The 20,767-nt window shown below is 44.8% G+C and overlaps 1 protein-coding gene across 2 annotated transcripts; it reads right to left on the reverse strand.

Annotated features, from left to right (window-relative positions):
* Positions 1-7,467: 7,467 nt before the first annotated feature.
* LOC133955112 (circadian-associated transcriptional repressor) lies at positions 7,468-16,736 on the reverse strand. 2 transcript variants are annotated; one of them, XM_062389781.1, is made up of 6 exons: positions 16,493-16,736; positions 14,021-14,480; positions 13,560-13,635; positions 12,946-13,024; positions 10,388-10,514; positions 7,468-9,098 (listed from the first exon to the last, which is right to left on the reverse strand). In XM_062389781.1, the coding sequence occupies exons 2-6, from the start codon at positions 14,438-14,440 to the stop codon at positions 8,706-8,708; spliced, it is 1,095 nt and encodes a 364-aa protein (XP_062245765.1). In that variant the 5' UTR covers positions 14,441-14,480; positions 16,493-16,736; the 3' UTR covers positions 7,468-8,705. The 2 variants fall into 2 exon arrangements, with proteins under 2 accessions (XP_062245765.1, XP_062245766.1); XM_062389782.1 differs by having other exon boundaries at positions 16,580-16,735.
* Between the last annotated feature and the right edge of the window lie 4,031 nt (positions 16,737-20,767).

Below are 20,767 nucleotides of genomic sequence, written 5' to 3' on the forward strand. Positions count from 1 at the left end.
GGGACCCCAGGCAAAAGGGACTTGGCCCTACATCAAACCATAGCGCCCCCCCCCCCCCCCCCCCAACCACCCCAGAAACACATTACACACATCATCAAATCGTCAAATTATTGTTTCATTATCAAAAGTGAAAACCAAAGCACTTATTGTGTCTACATGGAAATAATAGAAAAGTAGTTAATGTAATGATTGCTAACCCCAGACACATCACACACGCATTTCGATGTTCTAATCTTTAACCAACCTCTGAAGTTATGATGAGTTTGAAAACAGAAAAATACTGACATGAAATGCTGACACCTCGTTACAGAGGTTTGTAACCATGTAGTCTTTGCTCTCTGCTGTATGTAGCTAATCGTATAATTTAAGGGGATGCTCACAAAAGCTGGTATGGCCCAAGGTAATCAGCTGTTCTCAGGGGACCCTGGCTATAGCCTGCTTTAGCCAGGGCTATTGCAACAGGTTAGCAGGTCAGCATATTCTTTGAATTCATATTTCTCTTATAATAAGTTGAAAATTTGTGGATGATTTTGATTTTATTTGTTTATTGTAATTCAGCCTCCATTACTGAATTGAAGAAGGTGTTAAATCCGCCGCTGTCAGGTTGTAATGGCCAGTATCACACTGCTGGATCTCAAGTCCTTATTAGAGCATAGTGACACTACATTTCTACAGTAGTCCGTTTCTGTTTGATGACAACCCGTGAGTTACTGGCACAGGATCAGATGAGGGAAAAGATTTAGAGCACGCCCTGGACACTTTGTCTGCCATGGGCCTGATGGAGTCAGTCCCCGGGCTGGTGACTGTAAATATTTCAGCCATGTCTCACTGCAACATGAGCCGAGTCTTTTGCAGCTTTGTCATGGGCAGAGAAGTGAGATGCCTTCCAGTCAGCCATTACAGATCGGTCTGAGCAGTATCTCGTGTAACAGAGTCGCTGCTGGTATGCTGGGATCAGTTCTGTGGTCGACCAGCGACACAGGGCTATGGGCTCATGAGATTCCAGCGGGCTCACAGGGTGATGATCTGATGGTTGGTCCATTGACACAGACAAATAAGGCGTCCAGTCACATCTCAGACGCTGCATGTATTTACTGTAACACTAAACCGTGTCCTTCATCAGCAGAGATACAGATGTCTCTGAAGCTGCAGCAGACAGGAGGCCACACTGGAACATGTGATGTCGTCTGCAGGAGGGCAGACAAACAATGAGGACCCTCAGTAAAAAAATCACACACAGGTCTTTCTGAAGAGTGAGCTATCAAAGTCACTTCTGAAAACAGATCATAAACATTAGGCGGTCCATGCTGGAGTGTATTGATAACCGTATTGATTGCCTGTATGTAAAAATGGATTCCCTTGTTCACCACAACATTGGTACAAGTGATTCAATATATTTATATTTCCTTATCATTGAGCTGTTGAGGGTTATCAAGTAGCTCACAGTAGACCACACACATCACTTCTGGAACTGCCCCATTAACTCACTCAGGTTAAAGTCATTTAATGTACATGTACAATGTTCATTTATATGTGTGGAAGCTAAAGCCCTCATGTGCAATCCAGGTACATTGTACATATTCTGCTCACACTGCTCAAATTGCATGTATTATTTCTGCTCTATTCCTATAATTATATTTCCGTGTGTTTATATAATGTATAATAAAGGATTATCTAATCTTATTTTTGCAAGTTGCACAGCAGTGAGTTTGTTTACCTTTGAGAGCAGTGCCACCTAGTGGTCAATACGAAGAGCTGCTGATCCATTTATTCTGTGTTTTTAAATTACAAAGGATTCATATCAGTGAGCCACAACATTAAAGGAACATCATAAATATGTTCAGAAAAGCAGTAATTAAACAGTTGAGCGCAACCTAACCAGATGAATCCTGTTCCAGCATGTGACAAACTAAATATTAATTGTGTATGAATGAATATTAAAAGCATTGCATAAATATTGCAGCTATAACAGCACAACAACAAAACTGTGAGACCAAGCTCTCATTTACGTACAACAATCCACCATATGTCATATATTATTATTGCATGAATGTCCCTTTAGTTTTGTGTAATTATATTGTACGTCTGATATCAAAGCTGCTGTGTGCACACTGACAAATGTTAACAATACGTCTCCAGTGTTTCAAAGTGGATCTTGTTTTCTATGAACATCTGATCCTGGGCACTCGGGAACACGGGCGTCAGAAGATCTGACAGCAGAGGCCGTGAATCTCTGGAAACAGACCTGGAGGCATTAATCTTGTATGTCAGCCTCTCACTTTATCTGTGTGATCATCGGGCGATTCTTTAGCTCCATGATCACTCTGGAAATTAGCTCCTGGAGGCTGCTTCCATTATTCATACCTACAAGAGCACGGCCTGCTCCCTATTCTTGGAGATGAGATTTAATGAAAGGGGGCCATATTTAGGCTCTGGGCTCTTGATATGTCACCGGCTGGTGTGTCTGTATCTGGGGTCTCACCCCCCCCTCCCCCCCCCCCCCCCCCCCCCCTCGGTGCTTCATCCTCAGCGGTGTGCGTCCCCTGGACCTGCTGAGTAGACTCCAGGGAGGTGCCAGGTGGTGCACCTCAGGATACTGAGGACGACTGCAGGACGCCCCTTCAGTTAGATTCACTCACTGAGAGGACATCAAAGTTATGTTTTGCAGCTCTACAAACAACTGTGGATCTGACAAAGCTTTGAACTGCAACACAGACTGTTTACATGGACACGGATAATCTGACTGCCGTTAGTCCTATTATTTCAATGATCCTATTTATGATGAATCTTCCATTCATATTCCGGTTTACATCCTACAGAACAGAGTCTGATTCTGACATCAAGCTGTTGGTAACTGATTATATTGATGTCTGGAAATGCTGTGAATCTCCAACAGGACACTACTGTAGTTAAGACGTAAATGTCTTAATCACAGTATCACAGTACATTTCTTATATTGTCCGATTATTTATCTGATTGTATGACTTCAGATAAATAGTTGTATTGCACATGCAGTACATCTTTTAAGACATCCAGGTCCTGACGGAGTATCTGCTGTATGTACTCACCCAGCGGGATGTGAGAGCTGCCAGATGCAACGAGCTTAAATGCCTCTTGCAGGTTCTTTAAAAGGATAGTTTGCTTATTCCAGGAAGATCCGAAGCCTCAGGAGAGTGGGTCATGCTCCTCTGCTACAGGAGTGAGTGCAGGTAATTAGCCAGCAGTATGTGGCAGATTGTGGTGTGGGGGGGCTTGACGATGCCACACTCCCATAATTGGTCTCCGAGGCCCCGGCGGTGCACAGCTTGAGACACTGCATACAAATTAAACCCCATGATGAAGCTGAAGCTTGTGGACGTTGTTGAATCAGGGACAGCTGACCACACAATGAGAGCACACTGAGAAAGAGAATCATTTCCAATGTGATCATCATCATCATCTCTGCTGCGACCATGTGAAAAATTCAACAAGCCTTTAAATAGCCTCCCAGTCGTCCACTCACATGTGATCAAGCTTTTTTTCTCATTCGTGTCAGTTTTCTGGGCAAGTGCAATGCATCGAATTTGGATATATCCTCAGATCTAAGGTTTTTCACATTTCAAACAAATGTTAATGTTGCTGGGAAGAGCCACGCAGAACAGCAACAGTGCTCTTTGAACACCTCTGCTGCTAAAAGGGCTGAGGATAACCTACTGGAGACAGAGAAATCCATGGACCGGTTCTGAGCTGAGGAGGCCCACTGCTCTCTGCAGGGATCAATGGGAGGGGGGGCACTTAGCTCCAGAGACCAGGATATTCCTTTTGCAATATTAGGATGAAGCAGCAACCAGCATCCTTTAAATAGCATTATTTTATCCTCATTAATATACTGAACAATTTAGCTAATAAGCCATAAAAGTAAGCAAGACCCGACCTCGCCATTATCCATGCAAACTGCTCAGAGGTTTTATGGGAGATGCGACAAGCCCTCCCTCAGTGGGAAGCAGATTGTTGCAGCGGTGGTTGTGTCATCATTTGTGTAACCCGCTCTTCTTATAATTGAGCCGGGGATATTTTGGGTTCACGGCTCTCTCGTAATTAAAGGTGTTCATTCCTCTGACAGATGAGACAATTATCTCTGTAGGGTGTGAATGAATCAGCTTCACGCTTCCTAACAACATAATGAGTTCCCTCTATACTTTTGATCTCAGATGGAAATGTGTGACATTCTCATGCGAAGTCGCCGGATGTTCTGAAACACGTTCGTCTCCCCTGCAACTCCTGCTGCTCTGACAGCCGGTAATTATTTGTTGTTCTGATGGAAACATTTAGAAATTAGTCGATGGGCGTTGATTTTACGTCCAACGACTCAAGTGATTATTAAGCTTTAAACCTCTCTGCTGACAATCTGCCGATGGCAATTCAGTTATGGTCGCATGCATTTAAATATGCTTGTGATGACTGTGTGGTCCTCGCCTCTTTTTGTGTTTCATAGAGCAGGTGTAAAGACTACAAACATGTACGTCTAAGTGTTGAATCACAGGAGGATGTTGTTTTTTAAATGTGGTCTCACAGCTTGAGGAATATTTTTAAACGGCCTGCAGGGGAGATGGTGGGATTATCTCCCTGTAGTTCACTACCTGAACCGAGGTTAATTAGACCCTGTTACATCCTGAAGTGAAACCTAACGTTCTTTTGACTTGGCGGCTGGGAGGTGACTTCACATCTGCCTCTTTCTGTCTGCGAGGACTTGAAGAAATTGAATTACATAGATACAGTGCATATAAATAGCTGCAGCAGAGAGAAGCGCCACCACCTTGGGTCCCATTCAGCGTGGTGCTGCCTTGTCATTTCCCAGTCAGCTGGAGCTCAAATCAAGGCTGATTTACAATGAAAGAGTAGCTGGAGATAATTAAGCTCTATTTATTATTCCTTCCGGCTTTTAGCAATTTGGAAGAGCGGACCTGTCCTCCTCCCCCCCTCTCCCCTTTTCTCTCTCCCACTCGCCTTTCAATGTTTCAAACAAAAGACTCCCATCTCTGCTCCTCCAGTGGTGATTAGGCTTTGTAGTTGCTCCCACATGTCGGCCTCAAGGTAACAATACACTAACATCAATCAGTGACCTCTCTGGACCTTTAAAATGGAGATGTGATTTCTGGTCCATTGTGTCATCAGGTGGACCATTGGAAGATAATTCGGGATTCTCCAACCACTCACAAATTAAAAACATTCACTTATGGGATTTTTCTGGCACTTGCTGGCGTTTATGTGCACGGGACTTGCCATTTCTTGGGGTTTGCATGTTTCTAGTAATGCAGACCAATTATTATTCTGGATACGTTAAGCAATTAAAGTATTTTTATGTTCCTAAAATATGATAAGTATTCTCTGGAGAGCATTTTTAAAGAGCTTGGCCTTGAGGCCCTTTTTCTGTGCCCTACTTGCCTATTTTGGTGCACATGTTTATGGTAATGCATTTATTTAAAATGTTTTTAAGTGCACCCATATTTCCATATCTGAAGATCCCTTGCCCTTTTTGTTCTGTGTTATTTCCACATCACATTTTAACCATTGAAAGCCATTTTACAACAACCCCCTTCACAGAGCCGTATGAGAGAAGTGTCTCTTTTTTTGTAGCTACAGCGAGACGGATGCAGCTCTGGGCCAGCCGCCTTCTGGTACAGATGCTGTCAGGTCGACTGCACACGTGAGTCCAGTGCTATTAGCCCTGCCCCTGGGAGATGGAATCTGGGGCAGAAATGCCAGGAAACAATGCTGTCTGGGTAATGGACCTCCAGTCAGCCAGCCCCTTTTAATCTGGAAAATGAGACACGTGACTATGCACTGCAATTTAGAGAACAACGAATCAAAAAAGAGAAAAGTGGAAGATCTGAACTAACTCCATAATGGCATTTTTTCCTAATTCCCTCTGACAGATTAAAACTCCGAAGCAGCTTCATTTGGGAAAAGAAGACACCTCACAAACACCGGATGGACTCTGTGTTTGTGAGGTTTCCACCTATAGATGGCGGTGTACGGTTTTAGATTCGGGGACGCCAGTCATTTCAAGTCTTCTTTGCAGAAATCCTTTTTTTTTCTTCTGGCAGTGAAAGGTGTACTTTTTTTGAGGCACAGCTTATCGTGCAGCTCCAGGCGGCGGGAGTCGTCTCTTTCATCACACAGAACTTTGGAAAGTTAGCTGCTGCTGTAACGAATGTAGGTCACAGTCCAACACTTCTCTCCAACAGAAAACCTGCAGACATTTTTGAATCTACCAAATGTTTATTACATGCAGACGTTTTCCAATGTTTCCTTTCTCCGAAAATGATGCTTGTCTATCTGTCATTACCTCTTTTATTTTTATTATGATTATTCCATGACAGAGATAAATGTGTTGTATCTCAACAGGGAGATATTCAAGTTATAGTGCACTGTGTTTTATCACAAATTTCTCACTCATCATTGTTCTCTGCGTCACTCGGCTTATTGAACATCTTCACAGTCATCTCATGTTACTCCTTTATAAAGGTGTAGTGAATAAACTTCCAAACTACCTCATCTCTCTTCTCTCATTTAAATCTAGTCTGTACAGCACATGATCCAGTAACTACAGCACCTTAGATATCCCCCACACTCACTCTGATGTCTGCAGAGCTGTGTTCGGCTGCTATGCACCGTTTAAATAAAGCGGCGACTGGAGACAGTCTAACATTCCCCTTGGTGAAATTTAAGTCTTTGTTTTCTGATGTTTTTTTCACGATTCATGTTTTAATTAAGTCCTTGTTGTGTTGCTTTTATTTTCTGATTGTTGATCTTTCCGGTTCTCATGTTTCTCTTGAAAGAGAGAGTAAAAATCTCAATGACTCTGCCCCGATTTACCAAAATTCGAATTAGGAAATACCAATAAAATAAGAAATACAGTCATAGCTCTGCAGTGGGGTTTGTCTGCAGGCTTACGAAAGTACTTTCCTGTGTGAGCATGGAAATAACTGAAGCCAACCTCCCCTGAGTGGCAACACTTTCTTAGAAACATGAAGTGATACCACGCAGGCATATTTCACTGCACTTCTATAAAACCATTTGACTTACAGCAGAACTGTGCTGATAATTACATCCTCCTCGCAAATAATAAATCGTATTATCCATTCGGTCGGTAAGCCCGAATTGAAAGGGTTCCCAGCCAGCCCATCCTATAATTGCTCTACCTGTAATATAAACCAGATAGGTGTTCTTTGATGGTGGATTGACTGGCTTGAAATCTTATAGTTGAGACTTAACAATGTTTTTTTTCATGTCATTTGCTGACACAGCTGGGTCTTTCCCTGAGTCTTACCCTCTGAATTGTGCCTTTTAAGCTTTAACAGAGTGGTGCTGAATATGTTGCTTAATGTTAAGGAGAAAGAGCTTGAGTGCAACACGATTGCAGGTTCTCTACCTTGACGGTGACGGCGACCAGGCTGCGCACGGAAAACACACAAAAAAAGGCAATTTGCATCAAACAAATATAACCACATTTATTTTGAAAGTATAAAATTTCACACTATAAAGGCCACTTTTCAGGGTAAATCGACAACCTTTCTGTAAGATTTACACAGAGAAACACCTTGTTGCTCTCTGCTGGTCTAGCATACTGCCCAGTTCTGTGGCAAAATAATTATAAATCGCTCTACTCCACCACAGAAAGTAGTTGGCAAGATCTGAATAACTTAAATCGATACAGGAAAATGGCAGGAGTGTGAGAATTCCTGATTTGTACATCCCACAGAGGAGCAGGTAATCTGAATGGTTCTCTCTCTCTCTCTCTCTCTCTTTATCAAACCAGCTTACAGGCACAGCTTGACATTACAGGCACTGTTTGCCTTCGACTGGGAAACTAAAAAAACGAAATCTGCAGTTGACATTCTTTACAATGGCACCAGTCAGGCCACAATAGCGTCCCCATGGAGAGAGCATCCTCTGTTTGTACAAGCGGGACGGCTCGTACGGCAAACCTCGCTGGCTGACGGGCTCACTGCTGCGGATAACTAGCGTTCACATTCCTACTCAATAACCATGACGTGGTGCCCACTGAGGTAGAACAGTTGTACCAAAAGACTTATTTATAAAGTATACAAATGAGTAACAGTCACATCAATAAACTTAAGAGTGGAGTGGGTGGTGGGTGGGTGGGATTACATCACATTTCGGCCCTGTTTTCAGCACAACAATATGTAGACCACTGACATGTCTGGATATCTGAAATACTCCCTTCAAGCACCATGTACTCCTGCAGCTCTTTCCCTTTCTGGCATAATGGCGTTTTCACAGATAGTCAAGCTGTGTTATTGCATCTACAAGCCGGTGGGAACAATTCACTCATGAAATTACAAGCTTCGGTGATCCCGCCGTTGTGAAATCTATCCTTCCCACTCTAACACAGGCTATTGAAGAGTGCAAACGGGAAAAACTAAAAAAACATAAAAAAAAACAAAAGAGAAGTCAACAAAAGGGAACTAAAGCAGACACTTGTCATGTCACAGTGGGCACATTCCCATACAGAGAGCACAACGTGTTTGTCGACACTCCTTCCACATTAAAGAGGAAAATGTGATGTCCCTTTTGAAGGCTACCGTTTTCCCCCTGAAGGCTGGAATGGGCTGAGCAAGCCGACTGGCTCCAGGCAAGGTGGGCAAGGCAAGGCCGGGCTGCGCAGTGCTCACAGCTGGACACCCAGCCTTCTGTGTGGACTAGGACCAGCTGCTGTCCATCAAACCCCGTGTCTCCCTGCGGGTGATGATGCTTTCTGTCGATTTAAGGAGCCTCTCTAGGCAGGGCGCGTTGATTTTGCCAGGCGGAAGGCCCCGCGGCACAGAGTCTGTCTTAGTGTGGGCGTCTGTGCTGGAGGACACAGCGTTAACCTGGGTAAGGTCTCTGTCTCTGGGGGGCGGCAGGTGCCTGGGGCCAGCCGGGGCCTGCTCTGCTGTGGGGGGGCAGATGGGTGACGTGTGGAGCCACTTCAGGTTATTGGCGGAGTAGGCTCCACCAGGAGCGAGGTCGGTGACTCTCAGGGCTTTGGCACCGACTGGAGGATCGCTCACGGTGACTGGGCTCTCGGCTGCAGTGGCGTTCACTGGCGACAGCTGTGGGGAAAGAAGGGAGCATGGTTTAGTTTAATTCATTTACTAGTTTATATGCCTGGATCAATAACTACTGATTAATAACAAAACTATAAATTTTAAAGAGCAAAACAACAATCTGATGTTCCCATCTGATATTCAAGGCACACCCAAAAAAAGTATTTCTAAAAAAAACACTGGAATTTAAAATGTTCCAGGCGTGGTCCCCCCAGTGCCCCAGAAAATTATTTGCTGAACAGGCTGACACCAACACACCAGCACCACTCCTCATCGGGACTGTCTTGGAATAATTGATTGATTGGCCACTTGGGGGCAGTGTGACAAGCTGCAAATACAACACTGATAGATCATCATCTCTTCAGTTGGTTTGAAAACACTTATTGGCAAACACTTTGCCGATTTACAAATGAAGTAGACACAAAGCCACATTGGCATTCGTCTGAAGCTGTGAACAAGATATTAACAAAACTAATTCACGACTCTTTTAGCTACTTTTTTGGTCTCACAAATCACCTAAAATCTCTGGCTCTGGCTTTTTTGGCTACATATTACAATCTGTTAACTCTTGCTAGTGTTTGGAGCCTGGACAGGGAGCATCCAGTCGACTAATCGAATATGTATTGTGGCTGAAAACATCCCCTTGATAAAATCTGCTGTAAAACGTAAACAATGAGCCAAAAGAAATCAAAATGCTGTGTAGAGCAAGGAGCTGGAGATTTGGATGATAATTCACTGGGCATAGGTCATTATAAGAGATCATTTTCACATTAGAAATAGAAATTTCCTCCTATGTTTAAACAAAATATAAATTGTATCAAATTTAAAGTTACAGCTTTTGTATTTCGAACCTATTAAATGAACCATCTCTGTGTTGACGGGAACTAAATCAGTCCCCGTTTAATGAAGGGCGTGTCAGGATTAGCCATATAAATCCTCGCCGCTAAAAAATGCGGAGGAATGTTCCAGAGCATTCTGACCTTTCTTATTCCCATAGGAACACTCCTTCCCAAACTACCTGTTCTCCTCCACCACTGTTCTTAGCAAACCTGAGACTGCAGTAATACCTCAGTAAAAATAGCCTTTAATCCTCCCTGTCCCAGTCCTTTGATTAAATAACAATTGATATTTTAGTCCCTCCTTCACTGCACTGTCAGCATGTGTTCTTGGCATCAGACCATGTCACAGCAGAGAACTGTTACACAACAGTTCTGCTCGCCCCCTCCTCCATATACACACACACACACACACACACACACACACACACACACACACACATACAAACACAACTTTACCTTCAGTTTCTTGGTAGGAGGGCCTTTCTCCGTCTGCGTGACAGCGAGTTGGTCTTGGAGTTTTACGTTAGGGAACCAGCTCTTCAGCATTTCCTCCATTTTAAGAATGATATTAATGTATTTCTCTCTGGAAAATGAAATGGAAAGAGAGGAGGAGAGAAAGATAACCAGAGAAAAACATTTGGTCAAGCAGGGAATCCGAGTAATCAACCAAAACAATTCTCTTCTCGGAAATCTCATTTCTCCGACACAGGAAATATGCAATCCTGAAAAGCACATGAACACTTGCAGTCACTTAGCAAGGGCTGCACCGCGTGAGTGTGTGTGTGCTGGGAGGGGAGGGGAGGGGAGAGGAGGAGGGGAGTGATTGTCTTAAGCACATTTCTCACATGTTTTGAGCTCACACGTGGCGTGATGCATAATAGTTCTGCTCGCTTCTAAATATAAACACTAAAGCCACAACGGTCTCCAGCAGCGTCACTGAGAACACAAACTCCCCGCGCTGACGCAGGTCTCGTCGGAGGTGGGCACGGGGCTGCGTCCCGTCTACCCGTTAAAAACCAGATGGTGGGTAGGGATTAGCCCGTGTCATCTGATCAGGACCTTCATGCTACACTCCATTCAGGGCATGTTAAATTCATGTGAAAGATTATCCGCCACGGCGACTGCTAAAAAAGTCACTTTGATCCTATCTGCCATTGTGTTGCGGCGAGGGGGGCTGCCAGCTGGCAACACAGAGCAGGCACGGGGAGCGAGGGAGGGAGGGAGGGAGGGAGGGAGGGGGGGTGCCGTCCACCTCCCAGCCTCTGCCCCTGCTGTCTGCAGGGGAGGCTGCCACACCCACTCTTTGTCTCCCATATGAGGACAGCAGCTGGTGGGTGAGGGCTCCAATTAGTTTGTGCCACACTCAGCAGCACTTTATTATGTGTCAGTGCACCTTGATGCAGAGGCTCACGGCCGGTCTGTGCCCCGCAGGACACCGTGCGCTTTCCCCCTTCACTCTGCTTCCCCTACAGAAACCACCCAGCGTGCTCTACATTGAGGGCTCAATGGTCCCAGACGCTGTTATTTCATTTACAGGCTGTCAGCTTGATATTGCATGGACATTATTGTCTTGTGCCATTGTTCGATTTCATATAATTTGGTTACTCTGTCGATCAAGAATCTTGCCAGACGCGTTTCTTGACTGGTGATTACCACTCGTTCCAGCTTTAAGGATGTGAAAGATTCCTGCTTTTATGTCCTTATAAATTGGAGAAAACATTTTGAACGTGTCTAAGTGAGCTCTGACATTTTTTTTGTTTTTGTGGAGAATTTTCCCCAATGCAATATTAAGTACTCAACACATCTTATTCTTTTTTTATTTATCAGATATTGTCATGAAAACTTTTTATCGGAAAATATTCTTATTGATAATATGATATTGATTTAATTTAATTATCTTGGGTTCAATTACACAACTTCTGATGGTAAAGCACCTATAAAAGGTTGCCATTTACTAATGTATCACGTAAAACAGATTTACAATATCAAACCCTTTGATAAATGATCACGTTGCAGAGACTAAAAGACTTTCTCCTTCACAGGGGGGGGATGTACTCCATTATGCCGTCTGGCCAGTGGAGAGCTAATCAAGCAGACGCAAGTGTGCTGTCCCCACTGTGGAGCCTGTTACATTTTTAACAAGATGGCCAGCTATAGTGAAACCCAGCCATCCTAGCAGTAAATTCATCCTGAACGTGTGGGGGGGGAGCGACTCCTCTCTGGGCAACCTGCTGTGAACCACGAGTCACAGACATACTGGAGACCGATTTGACCTACGGATAGTAAGGGCCGTTTCTAGCTGTTATAATTATGTGCAATATGGTGGTTGAATGTAGTTGTTGCTTAAGAGCAGCTCAGAAGCAAAAATGATGGTGTTTAATTCTGAAGATCAAATGTGTCAATACATGTCAAAATCCAACTGCTTATATATATATGCAAATAAAGGGCTGGATTTTATGTCACGTTACAATTTCTTTTAAGTTCAGAGACTCATTTTTGCTCCTGAATGAGGTTTATTGTTTTATACTCTGCATTATGAAAAGAGACACTTCTGACATCAACGATAAAAAAAACGTTGCGATAATTTTCTACCCGTTTATGTTTTTATCTGAGTTTGTCTGTTTGCTTGTTAGCAGGATCAGACAGAAGCTACTGGAGGGCTCAACATGAAACTTAGGGAAAGGATGCAGGATGCGTCAGCGGATGCACATCAGGGGGCAAATCCAGGAATCTTTTTACTACTCATTTAACACCAAGTGGTTATTTCCTTGTTTCACAAATAATACTTCATGGATGTTGAAAAAAATCAGGCATGCTTAGGATACGGACATTTATGCAATTTGTTCTTTGGTCTATTATTAAAGGGACTGTTAGGCCTTGGTGGAGGTATGTGCTCTACTCAGAGCTATTCTATTTTATACTGTTTATATATGTAGGAAATATACCGAACAATAACACGACAGAGGCCATTGTTGCATGCAGACCAGAATGTGGGTCGTGCTGAGGACACTTACCCCATGCAGGGGTTCTGCAGAACACCCATGATCCTCTGAATCCTGTCCATCGCCACACTCTCCTGGAAACTGCTGAGTCCTGGAAAAGAAGAAAGTTGTACCATGAGCCGCATGAAACGCGCTGACAGCAGGGCCGTCTCTGTGGAGCAGATGGGTTGTGTGAACTGTGTGTAAAGGGAACAGACTCCCTGCCTCTGTGGCCAGGAAGTGTTGGGTCACACAAGGTTTTGATTTGACAAAGATCCCAAACTAAGCAGTTTCACAGCCTGTCTGAACATGGAGCTGCCTTCCAGAGGACTGCGTTGCACCTATCGGGCGAATCACAAATAGCAGCTGTTTTTCTGGAGACGGTTGTACAGAGTGTTCTCCCTCTCACTGCCAATTTACAAGAAACTCCGAAATGAGACCGTTCTCATTTCCAACTGCTGAAAAAAAATGTAATGCGTGGAGTTCTTTATAGAAGAAAAAGCTTACGGACCTACAAGTAAGCAATTAATTGTGGTTAGTAGATAGCTCCTTCAACAAGAAATGTTTCAGAAATCTCTGTGACCCAGTATGGCACACTGTGAATCAACTGAGAAAACAGAAGAAAAGATAGGAAATGACCGACTTACGTTCTCTGTATCTCCCTGAACGAAGGCCATTCAAGATTAATGACAGCGGTTGAATGTAGACTTGTAGCTCCATGCACTGAAAAAGGAAAACAGATAATTATTTAGTGATATCTCTGCCAAAATGTGATGAAACAAACGTTTAAAATCCTGACATCATTGATTCAAAGTGCTCAACATGACTTAAATAACTCTAAATTCCTTCTACTGTTCAGCTTATTGAATGTTTGATTCATGACTCAGGGACTCGAGCTCTTCCGAAGAATAACTGCATGTCTAATTATGCCTAAAGACTGGAAATGACATGCATGAAATGTTCAGTGAAACCTGCAGGGGAGTCAATCTAGGTGACAGGACACGCTCTAGTTTTGCCGACACTGTCAACCACCTTTTGTGGAGAAGAGGACACTCATCATGGAGGAGGAGGAGGAGGAGGAGGGGGGGGGGGGGGGGGGGGGGCTCACCTTACTGCTGAAAATTCGGTCTCTCTCCGACATGTTGGAAATGAGCTGCCGTTCCTCGCAGTCCTCTTCTGCGGAGCTGCGAGGTCTCTTCAGTGCTTGTTGGGCATTTCTGCCGTTCGCTTTTTCACCCTGGTGTGTCTTACACAGTCCAATGGCGATGTCGATTGTCTCTGTGCGGCCGGGGGAAGATCCCCGGCTGGAGGCCTCCCTGACCCCGCTCCAGTCACCGTCCTCCCCCTTCATCTCGCTGCCTTGGCGGCGGCTGGCGTCAGACGGACCCAGGTGTGCCGGGCTGCTTGGGCACGGAGGAGCCTCTGTCTGGCTGAGCTCTCTGGAACTGTCCAACTCTCGCTCGCTCTCATTGTCCTCGGTGTCACTAGCCAGCCAGTCAATGGAGTTGTCCGAATCTGTAGCAGACATCCTTGGCTGCAGGCTCTAACTAGCACTGACCATCACTGACCTGACAGAGGGAGGAAACCAGCGTTACTCTCATGCAACAACAGAAAGTAGTGAAAAGCAGCAGGCAGCACAGAAGTGAAGATGAGAAACTGTGGCAGCTTAAATATAATCAGCAGCCATCAGGAAATGTATGAAAAAGATTGAACTGTGCAGGTTTGTGTGGATAAAAAAAATCCTCCTGCACGTCCAGCCCAGCAGACATGAGCAGAGGAAGAGACGCAGCCGGGCGCTCGGAGCAGATGGTGGCTGTGAGAGCAAAGTTGTTGAGACCACAATGATCTGTCTGTTTTGCAGAAGCAACACCTGAAGCCAGTAAACACACACGGGCTGCAATCAAAAGCAAACGGCAAACACCCGAGTGTCCACAACATCCCAAGGCCTCCGGCGCCTTTGTTGTCACTGTAATTCTCCACGACGCGACGCCACACACAGGAGCACATTTCCACATTTTATATATCAGCGGCCAGCTGTTCCCATCGCACTCATTCATAAGCACTGTAAGGTTGTTTATTCAGAAAGAGGGGGCAGGGGTTCTGATACCATGACGACCAGCGCTTCACACTGCAGGCCTCCCATCAACACAAGTGACACTTGTGGGGGGGGGGGGGGGGGGCGGGTTTGGGAAAAAGAGAAAGTGGCACTGTGTGTTCCCAACATGAAGATGGTGCCTGGTGGAGTAAAACTCCTCAGACTAAAGGCTCATCTTCACAGATGCTCAACGGGGATCTGTCCATCTCTCCACCACTGACTGCTAGATAATGGAAGGGAGATCAGCGTTGTCAGCACACACTTCACTTCTGGTGGCTGTATGGTGAACGCCTGGTATGTCATTTTGTCTGCTGTGAAATTTGAGGGCAGGAGACTTTAATTGCTCCCTGGCTCTTTGTCTCGAGACGACGGCCACCTTCTGATCTCACTGTTGCTGAGGAGGGTGGAGCGGAGGTTTACTGATTTTACAAGTTCTCACGTTACACAAACGCAGACGACACAAAGGGGGAACATTTAGATGCGTCCGATTGCTGGTTGAAATATGGTCTCTGGGTAACTGTGATCACGCACGGTTCAGCAGTTTTACTGGAAAGAAAACAAAAAGGTCCAAAGACGAGGCCAAGGGAACAGATAGGCCGATCAATATAGATAAATTGATAATTGATTTACTTCAAGGAATATAAGAGTAAAAAGCTTAAAATAAGCAGCAAGTAACACACACTCAGGAAAGAGTTTAATCTGATTGAAAGCAAAGTATTTATGGTCAAACTTTTGTGGAACATGGATCTACGACACACTAATCCGATCTATAATAAGAAGTTCATCTCAGTCAATAGTGATGCTTCTCGACAAGAAGAGAGAAACCAATGCAATATCAGTGAGAACCCAACATTCCCTTTCTAGATTGAAATCTATTGAATTCAGGATATTCAATACATCCTAAAAATGTATTCTGTCCTGACTCGTTTTTATCACTGATTTGACTCTCATAACATAAAACACATCATGCACCACATAGGCCTAAACAACTTCTGATATCCATTCAATTCACACATTGTCAAGACATAATTGATAAGAAAAACCCTATCCGTATCATCTCTATATGTGTCCATCTACCTGTGTAGGTGGGGCAGCTGGATAGAGATGTCCACCACTCAACACGTACACTGATTATTTTTTTAAATGGAATTACATGAAATAGAAATTCAGCATCCAGAGGTTCAGCATCTGTCCTCACCGAGGAGTAGTACAATGTTCGGCTCAGTCCGCCTGACCGCAGCGTTCACATCAGCAACAGACACAAAAGACTTCCTCATCAGTCATAGTAAATTTGGCAGCGCACTCAGTGAAGGTTACATAAAACTACGCTCACACTCATGTAATTATCTCCATCACGACAGACCTGAAATATCGCATTCTTATCAATATCATTATTCGGCCGCCACGAAATGAGAACAAGCATCAGCGAGTCAAATTCCTCTGGATGATTTTAAAAAATAAATAAATAAACAAACGTGATTTCACCTCCGCACGCGCGCGTAATCGATGCAGTTGATCCGGATGCCCGGGTGGTGGTGAGGACGCGAGACGGCCGGAGGTGGTGCAGCCTACCTTCCCCTCAGGATGGAGCGGCTGGTTCCTTTGTTCAGCGGTAAATCCTGCAGGACGCGTCGGCCTCTCGGAGCAGCTGATGTGCGGGACGTGCGGCGTGTGAGTGAGCGAGCGCAGCGGCCAGGACACACAGCCAGCGGAGCGCGCCCGTGTTGCTTCTCCCAGCGCAACGTGTCTGGGAGGGCGGGACCGCGGCGCGCCGCCGCCCCCATTGGCTCCGCGGTCGCCCCCCGCCGACCAATCCGCGTCCCCCCCGAGCACAGCCGCGCAGCGATAGGCGAGGGCCGTTTATATATGCAAATTTCATGGAAATGACACAAACACGTGGACACGCGGATCGGTTTCATTTCAACGAGCCACAGGCGAAAAGTCAACCCGGGGCTGGGTTCGGTCACTGTGCAGGTACTCTTCATCATCATATCATCCGCACCATGAGGATGAAGATGAAGATGATGGCTGACTTGTGGCATGTCGGTAATCTGAACGGCCTGCTCCTCGCGCACAGTCAGCAAATCCAGGAACAACTGAGATGGCCCGTGCACGAGTTTGTTCCAGGACACTTGAGCAGACTATATTTAAATAAATAATCTCGGCTCATCGGTTGGACAATCATTTCATTACGATTATAATGCAGATTAGATCTCACTCAAATAAATACAGTAGTACTACACTAAAGAAGAGAACATCAGACAATAAAATGTACTTTGATGTCAAAGTAAGTAAGTATTTTATTATACATAGACAGACCCTGTGAGTGTTATTACTGGATGCTAATTTTGACTCTTCAATATGAGAGGTAAATGTGAAGCAAAAGTTATTAATCCATATAAACAAATTAATTTATATATATATAAACCGATCAAACATTTTGTTTTTGATTTGTAGTAACTACAGATGAAATGCAAAGTACAATGTTTCCCTCTGACATGTACAGGAGTAAAGTATCTCTAAATAATACTTAACTACAATAATTTCTTAGATTTTCTTCATCCTTCAGCTTCTGTACATTTCGAATGAAAAGTAAGTTACAATGTTTTCCTCTGAAATGTAAAGGAGCTGGAGAGTGAAAAGGCATCAATTGTAAATATCAGATTGAAGTTACTCAAAATATTCTATAGTATAATTACACAGAGGATTGAAGTATACTTACACTATACTACTTAGTAATTATTCTTCAGTGCCTATACATGACAAATGAAAAGTTGGCAACAATCTTTCCTCTGAAATGAAAAAGAGCTGAAATATGAGGAAGCAAGTAATGGAAATATTCAAGATACGTACACCTACCGGAGAAAATTATACTCAACTACTTCAACCTCCTGAATAAATGTACAGAGTGAAATTCACATGTATGAGTCATGCAAGGTCTCTGACTGGTGAGGAATGAGGACGAATTGCATCATGTTGTTGTTCTTCAAAAGCTGCAGCCAAACAAGCTTTACCTTCTGTAACCGGTGCTGCAGTGGACATGCAGTGTGTGTTCGGGCTGCATCTCTTTTTTTCCCTTCTTTTGGGGACACAGTGGCGGTAAAGGCGTGACGCACAGGACCTCTGTTTGACTGCCTGAGAGGGAGGGATTAGGAGCACTCTGTCAGACGAGGATCCTGAGCCTGGAGCCAGTGAGTCACGAACCCTCTCGCAGCAAACAAGGTCACGTGCGCTCGGGAGACACCCACCAGGCTCCTCACCTCGTCCCCCCCATGATCGAGGATGGGGTCAAAACCGAATTTGAGACAATACATTTTGCAGAGTGAACTGGTCACATGGGGAAATCCAAAGGCGTGTGTGTGTGTGTGTGTGTGTGTGTGTGTGTTGTTGACAGAGGCAGAGACGCTGCCCAGACTGTTTTAACAACTGGGTGCAAATCTGTCAGACATAAAATGCATGAGGACGTCTTGGAGCGTCTTCTGAGCTTTCTGTAAAGAGCCTGTGCCATGATAATCCAAGAGCATTTTATGGTCAAGTGATCATAGGGGAGCGTATGTGGCTACTTTTTTTTTTGTTATGTGCAGCTGTCAAAATGAGGAGCAGCAGGACAAGGGCAGCCACAGCCCAGTGTCCTGACTGCGGTGTCTCGCTTTAATTCACATCCTGCTCCTCAGACACCAGAGCACCCATGAAGCTGGTGGAGGTGGCTCGCCTGGCACTAATGTTGAGCTGTTATTGTCTTGTGTGGCCGTTCCACTCTTTTAAACATCCAGCAAGCCCAGTCTCCTGTTGCTCCGCTCCCCAGGACCAGGTCCTTCGGTGACCCCAGACCTTGTGACAGGCCGAGAGCTTCCTACAGCTTCCCAGCGAACGCTCACTTCCCTTTTTTGTCTTCAAGGCTTCCACGTCACAGTGGAATACATCGCATCCACTTCAAAGCACAGGAAACAGACATCTATTGGGTTTTGGATCAAAGAGATATTTCGGGCACACACGCATGCATTTTAAACTGCAGTGACACAGGCACTCTGTGAAATGCAGAGAAAACAGTGTGTGTTTGTATAAGTAACAGATTTCCACAGTTACTTTACAGTGTTTAAAGTGTTTTCCAGAGCTGAACCGCAGATGGTTCTAGAGGTTCCAGTAAATCCAATGTGTGATCTCACAGGAACGTTTATGTATTAACATTAATCCGGCTGCATTCGGTTGCACTGTCATTTGTCGGGAACAACGGCAGCAATTTGCGATCTTCTCACAGAGGATTTAGGTTGGGCGTGTGCATTCGCCGGTCCGGATCCCAGATGAGTCACACCGCACAAACAGGCGCTGTGATTTTCAATTTGTCAGAGAGGCTGGCTGATTCTGTATCCCACGGAGACTGCATGTCTCCCGTTCTCATTCATAAAAAAATGAAAGCCAAATCAGAGCCTCACACCCTCTTTATTACGGGGCATGCACCAGACATCTGTCCCAACTCTGCCGAGCAGAAAAGCACAGCACGTGTGCGTGGGTTTTCATCACACCACACCTCAACCTACAGAAACGTTGGAAACCCAGCGGGCCCTGTGGGGGTTTCATGCATGTGTATGCGATTTATGTGAGGCATTGCAAAATGTGTTTCTCATTTTCCGATTCACAGACAGTTTCGGAGTCTAACCGCCAAAAACATTCTCTGGAAGCGCTTGCTGATAGCCTCAGTTGACCCTCATCTTACTTGCAGGATGCATAAGAAGAGAACTTGTCCTTACCTGCATGTAGGCTGCAAGCAGACATGAGAGAGTGTTTGGGTGCTGTTGGCAGGGGAGCATGTTTGTGTGTGTCTTGTCTTACGAGCAGCTGTCCCGGAGTGTGTATGAGCTGTGCATATGACTCAGCTCTGTACCCTGGATTAGGGCCATATGCTGTCCTGTTCCCAAATCTTGAACTACAGTGACGTGAGAATGCGTGTGTGTGCAGGTTGTACTCTAATGTTGGGACACCAATCAGTTTACCACAGCGTTATTCATATAGACTGTTCCCCACTAACAGTCACTAATGTTACTCCAGCAGAGGGTTTGGTGGAAAAGAAGAACGTCTGGAATGTGCATAACTATGCTAAACGGCAACTGAAGCTACTGCTTCAGGGAACACCAACGTAAACACAAACATGTGAGCCATGACAGTGTGGGACAGACACGTGCAGCGGCCGGACACAGTTGACACTAGGCTTTAGCAGCGATTCATAGCTGTGTAATCAACAGATTATGTAACTTTTCCTGTAAAAGTTTGAAAGGTCTAGGAGCAGGATTAAAACCACGCTGCGTTCACTTTTACAGCTTGGATCTGACACTCTATTTTTTCAGCACAGAAAACATGGCAATTTATCTTGTTACATAATAATTTCCACAGATGTTTCACGTCATGATGACGAAAAAATTTGATTACAACGGACTGAATCTTACATTTGAAAAACAAATATGCTTCTTTCATAATGTGGGGAACGACTGAGTCTGGACCCTCTGAACTCTTCGAGTCAGAGGACGCATCTTCCTTTTCACACTCGTTGCTCACTCCTCCAGATATGTCATCCTCTTACAGTAAATGTTAGTTCCGCCCAGTTAACCCCGCCCACACAGCAGAAATGTGACTGCACGTAGTGTGGGCACGCTGCAGCAGTGTGGGGAGCAAAAAAAGAAAAAAACTGCCAGTTGTGTGTGGCAAGGCTCAGCCAATAGTGTTGCGAGCTGGTGTCGGAGGTTATGTAGTCGGAGGAGAAGTGAT

The sequence above is a fragment of the Platichthys flesus genome, chromosome 6, assembly GCF_949316205.1.
Source record: "Platichthys flesus chromosome 6, fPlaFle2.1, whole genome shotgun sequence".
NCBI lineage: Eukaryota > Metazoa > Chordata > Actinopteri > Pleuronectiformes > Pleuronectidae > Platichthys > Platichthys flesus.

What these genes read in the sequence shown, in the direction of transcription:
- LOC133955112 (XM_062389781.1), bottom strand. Translation starts at nt 14,440, where the DNA reads ATGTCTGCTACAGATTCGGACAACTCCATTGACTGGCTGGCTAGTGAC. An exon ending in TTCAGGGAGATACAGAGAAC is followed by an intron (nt 13,025 to 13,559) that starts GTAAGTCGGTCA and finishes CTTCTTTTCCAG; the next exon opens with GACTCAGCAGTTTCCAGGAG. An exon ending in CTGCAGAACCCCTGCATGGG is followed by an intron (nt 10,515 to 12,945) that starts GTAAGTGTCCTC and finishes TTCATTTTCCAG; the next exon opens with AGAGAAATACATTAATATCA.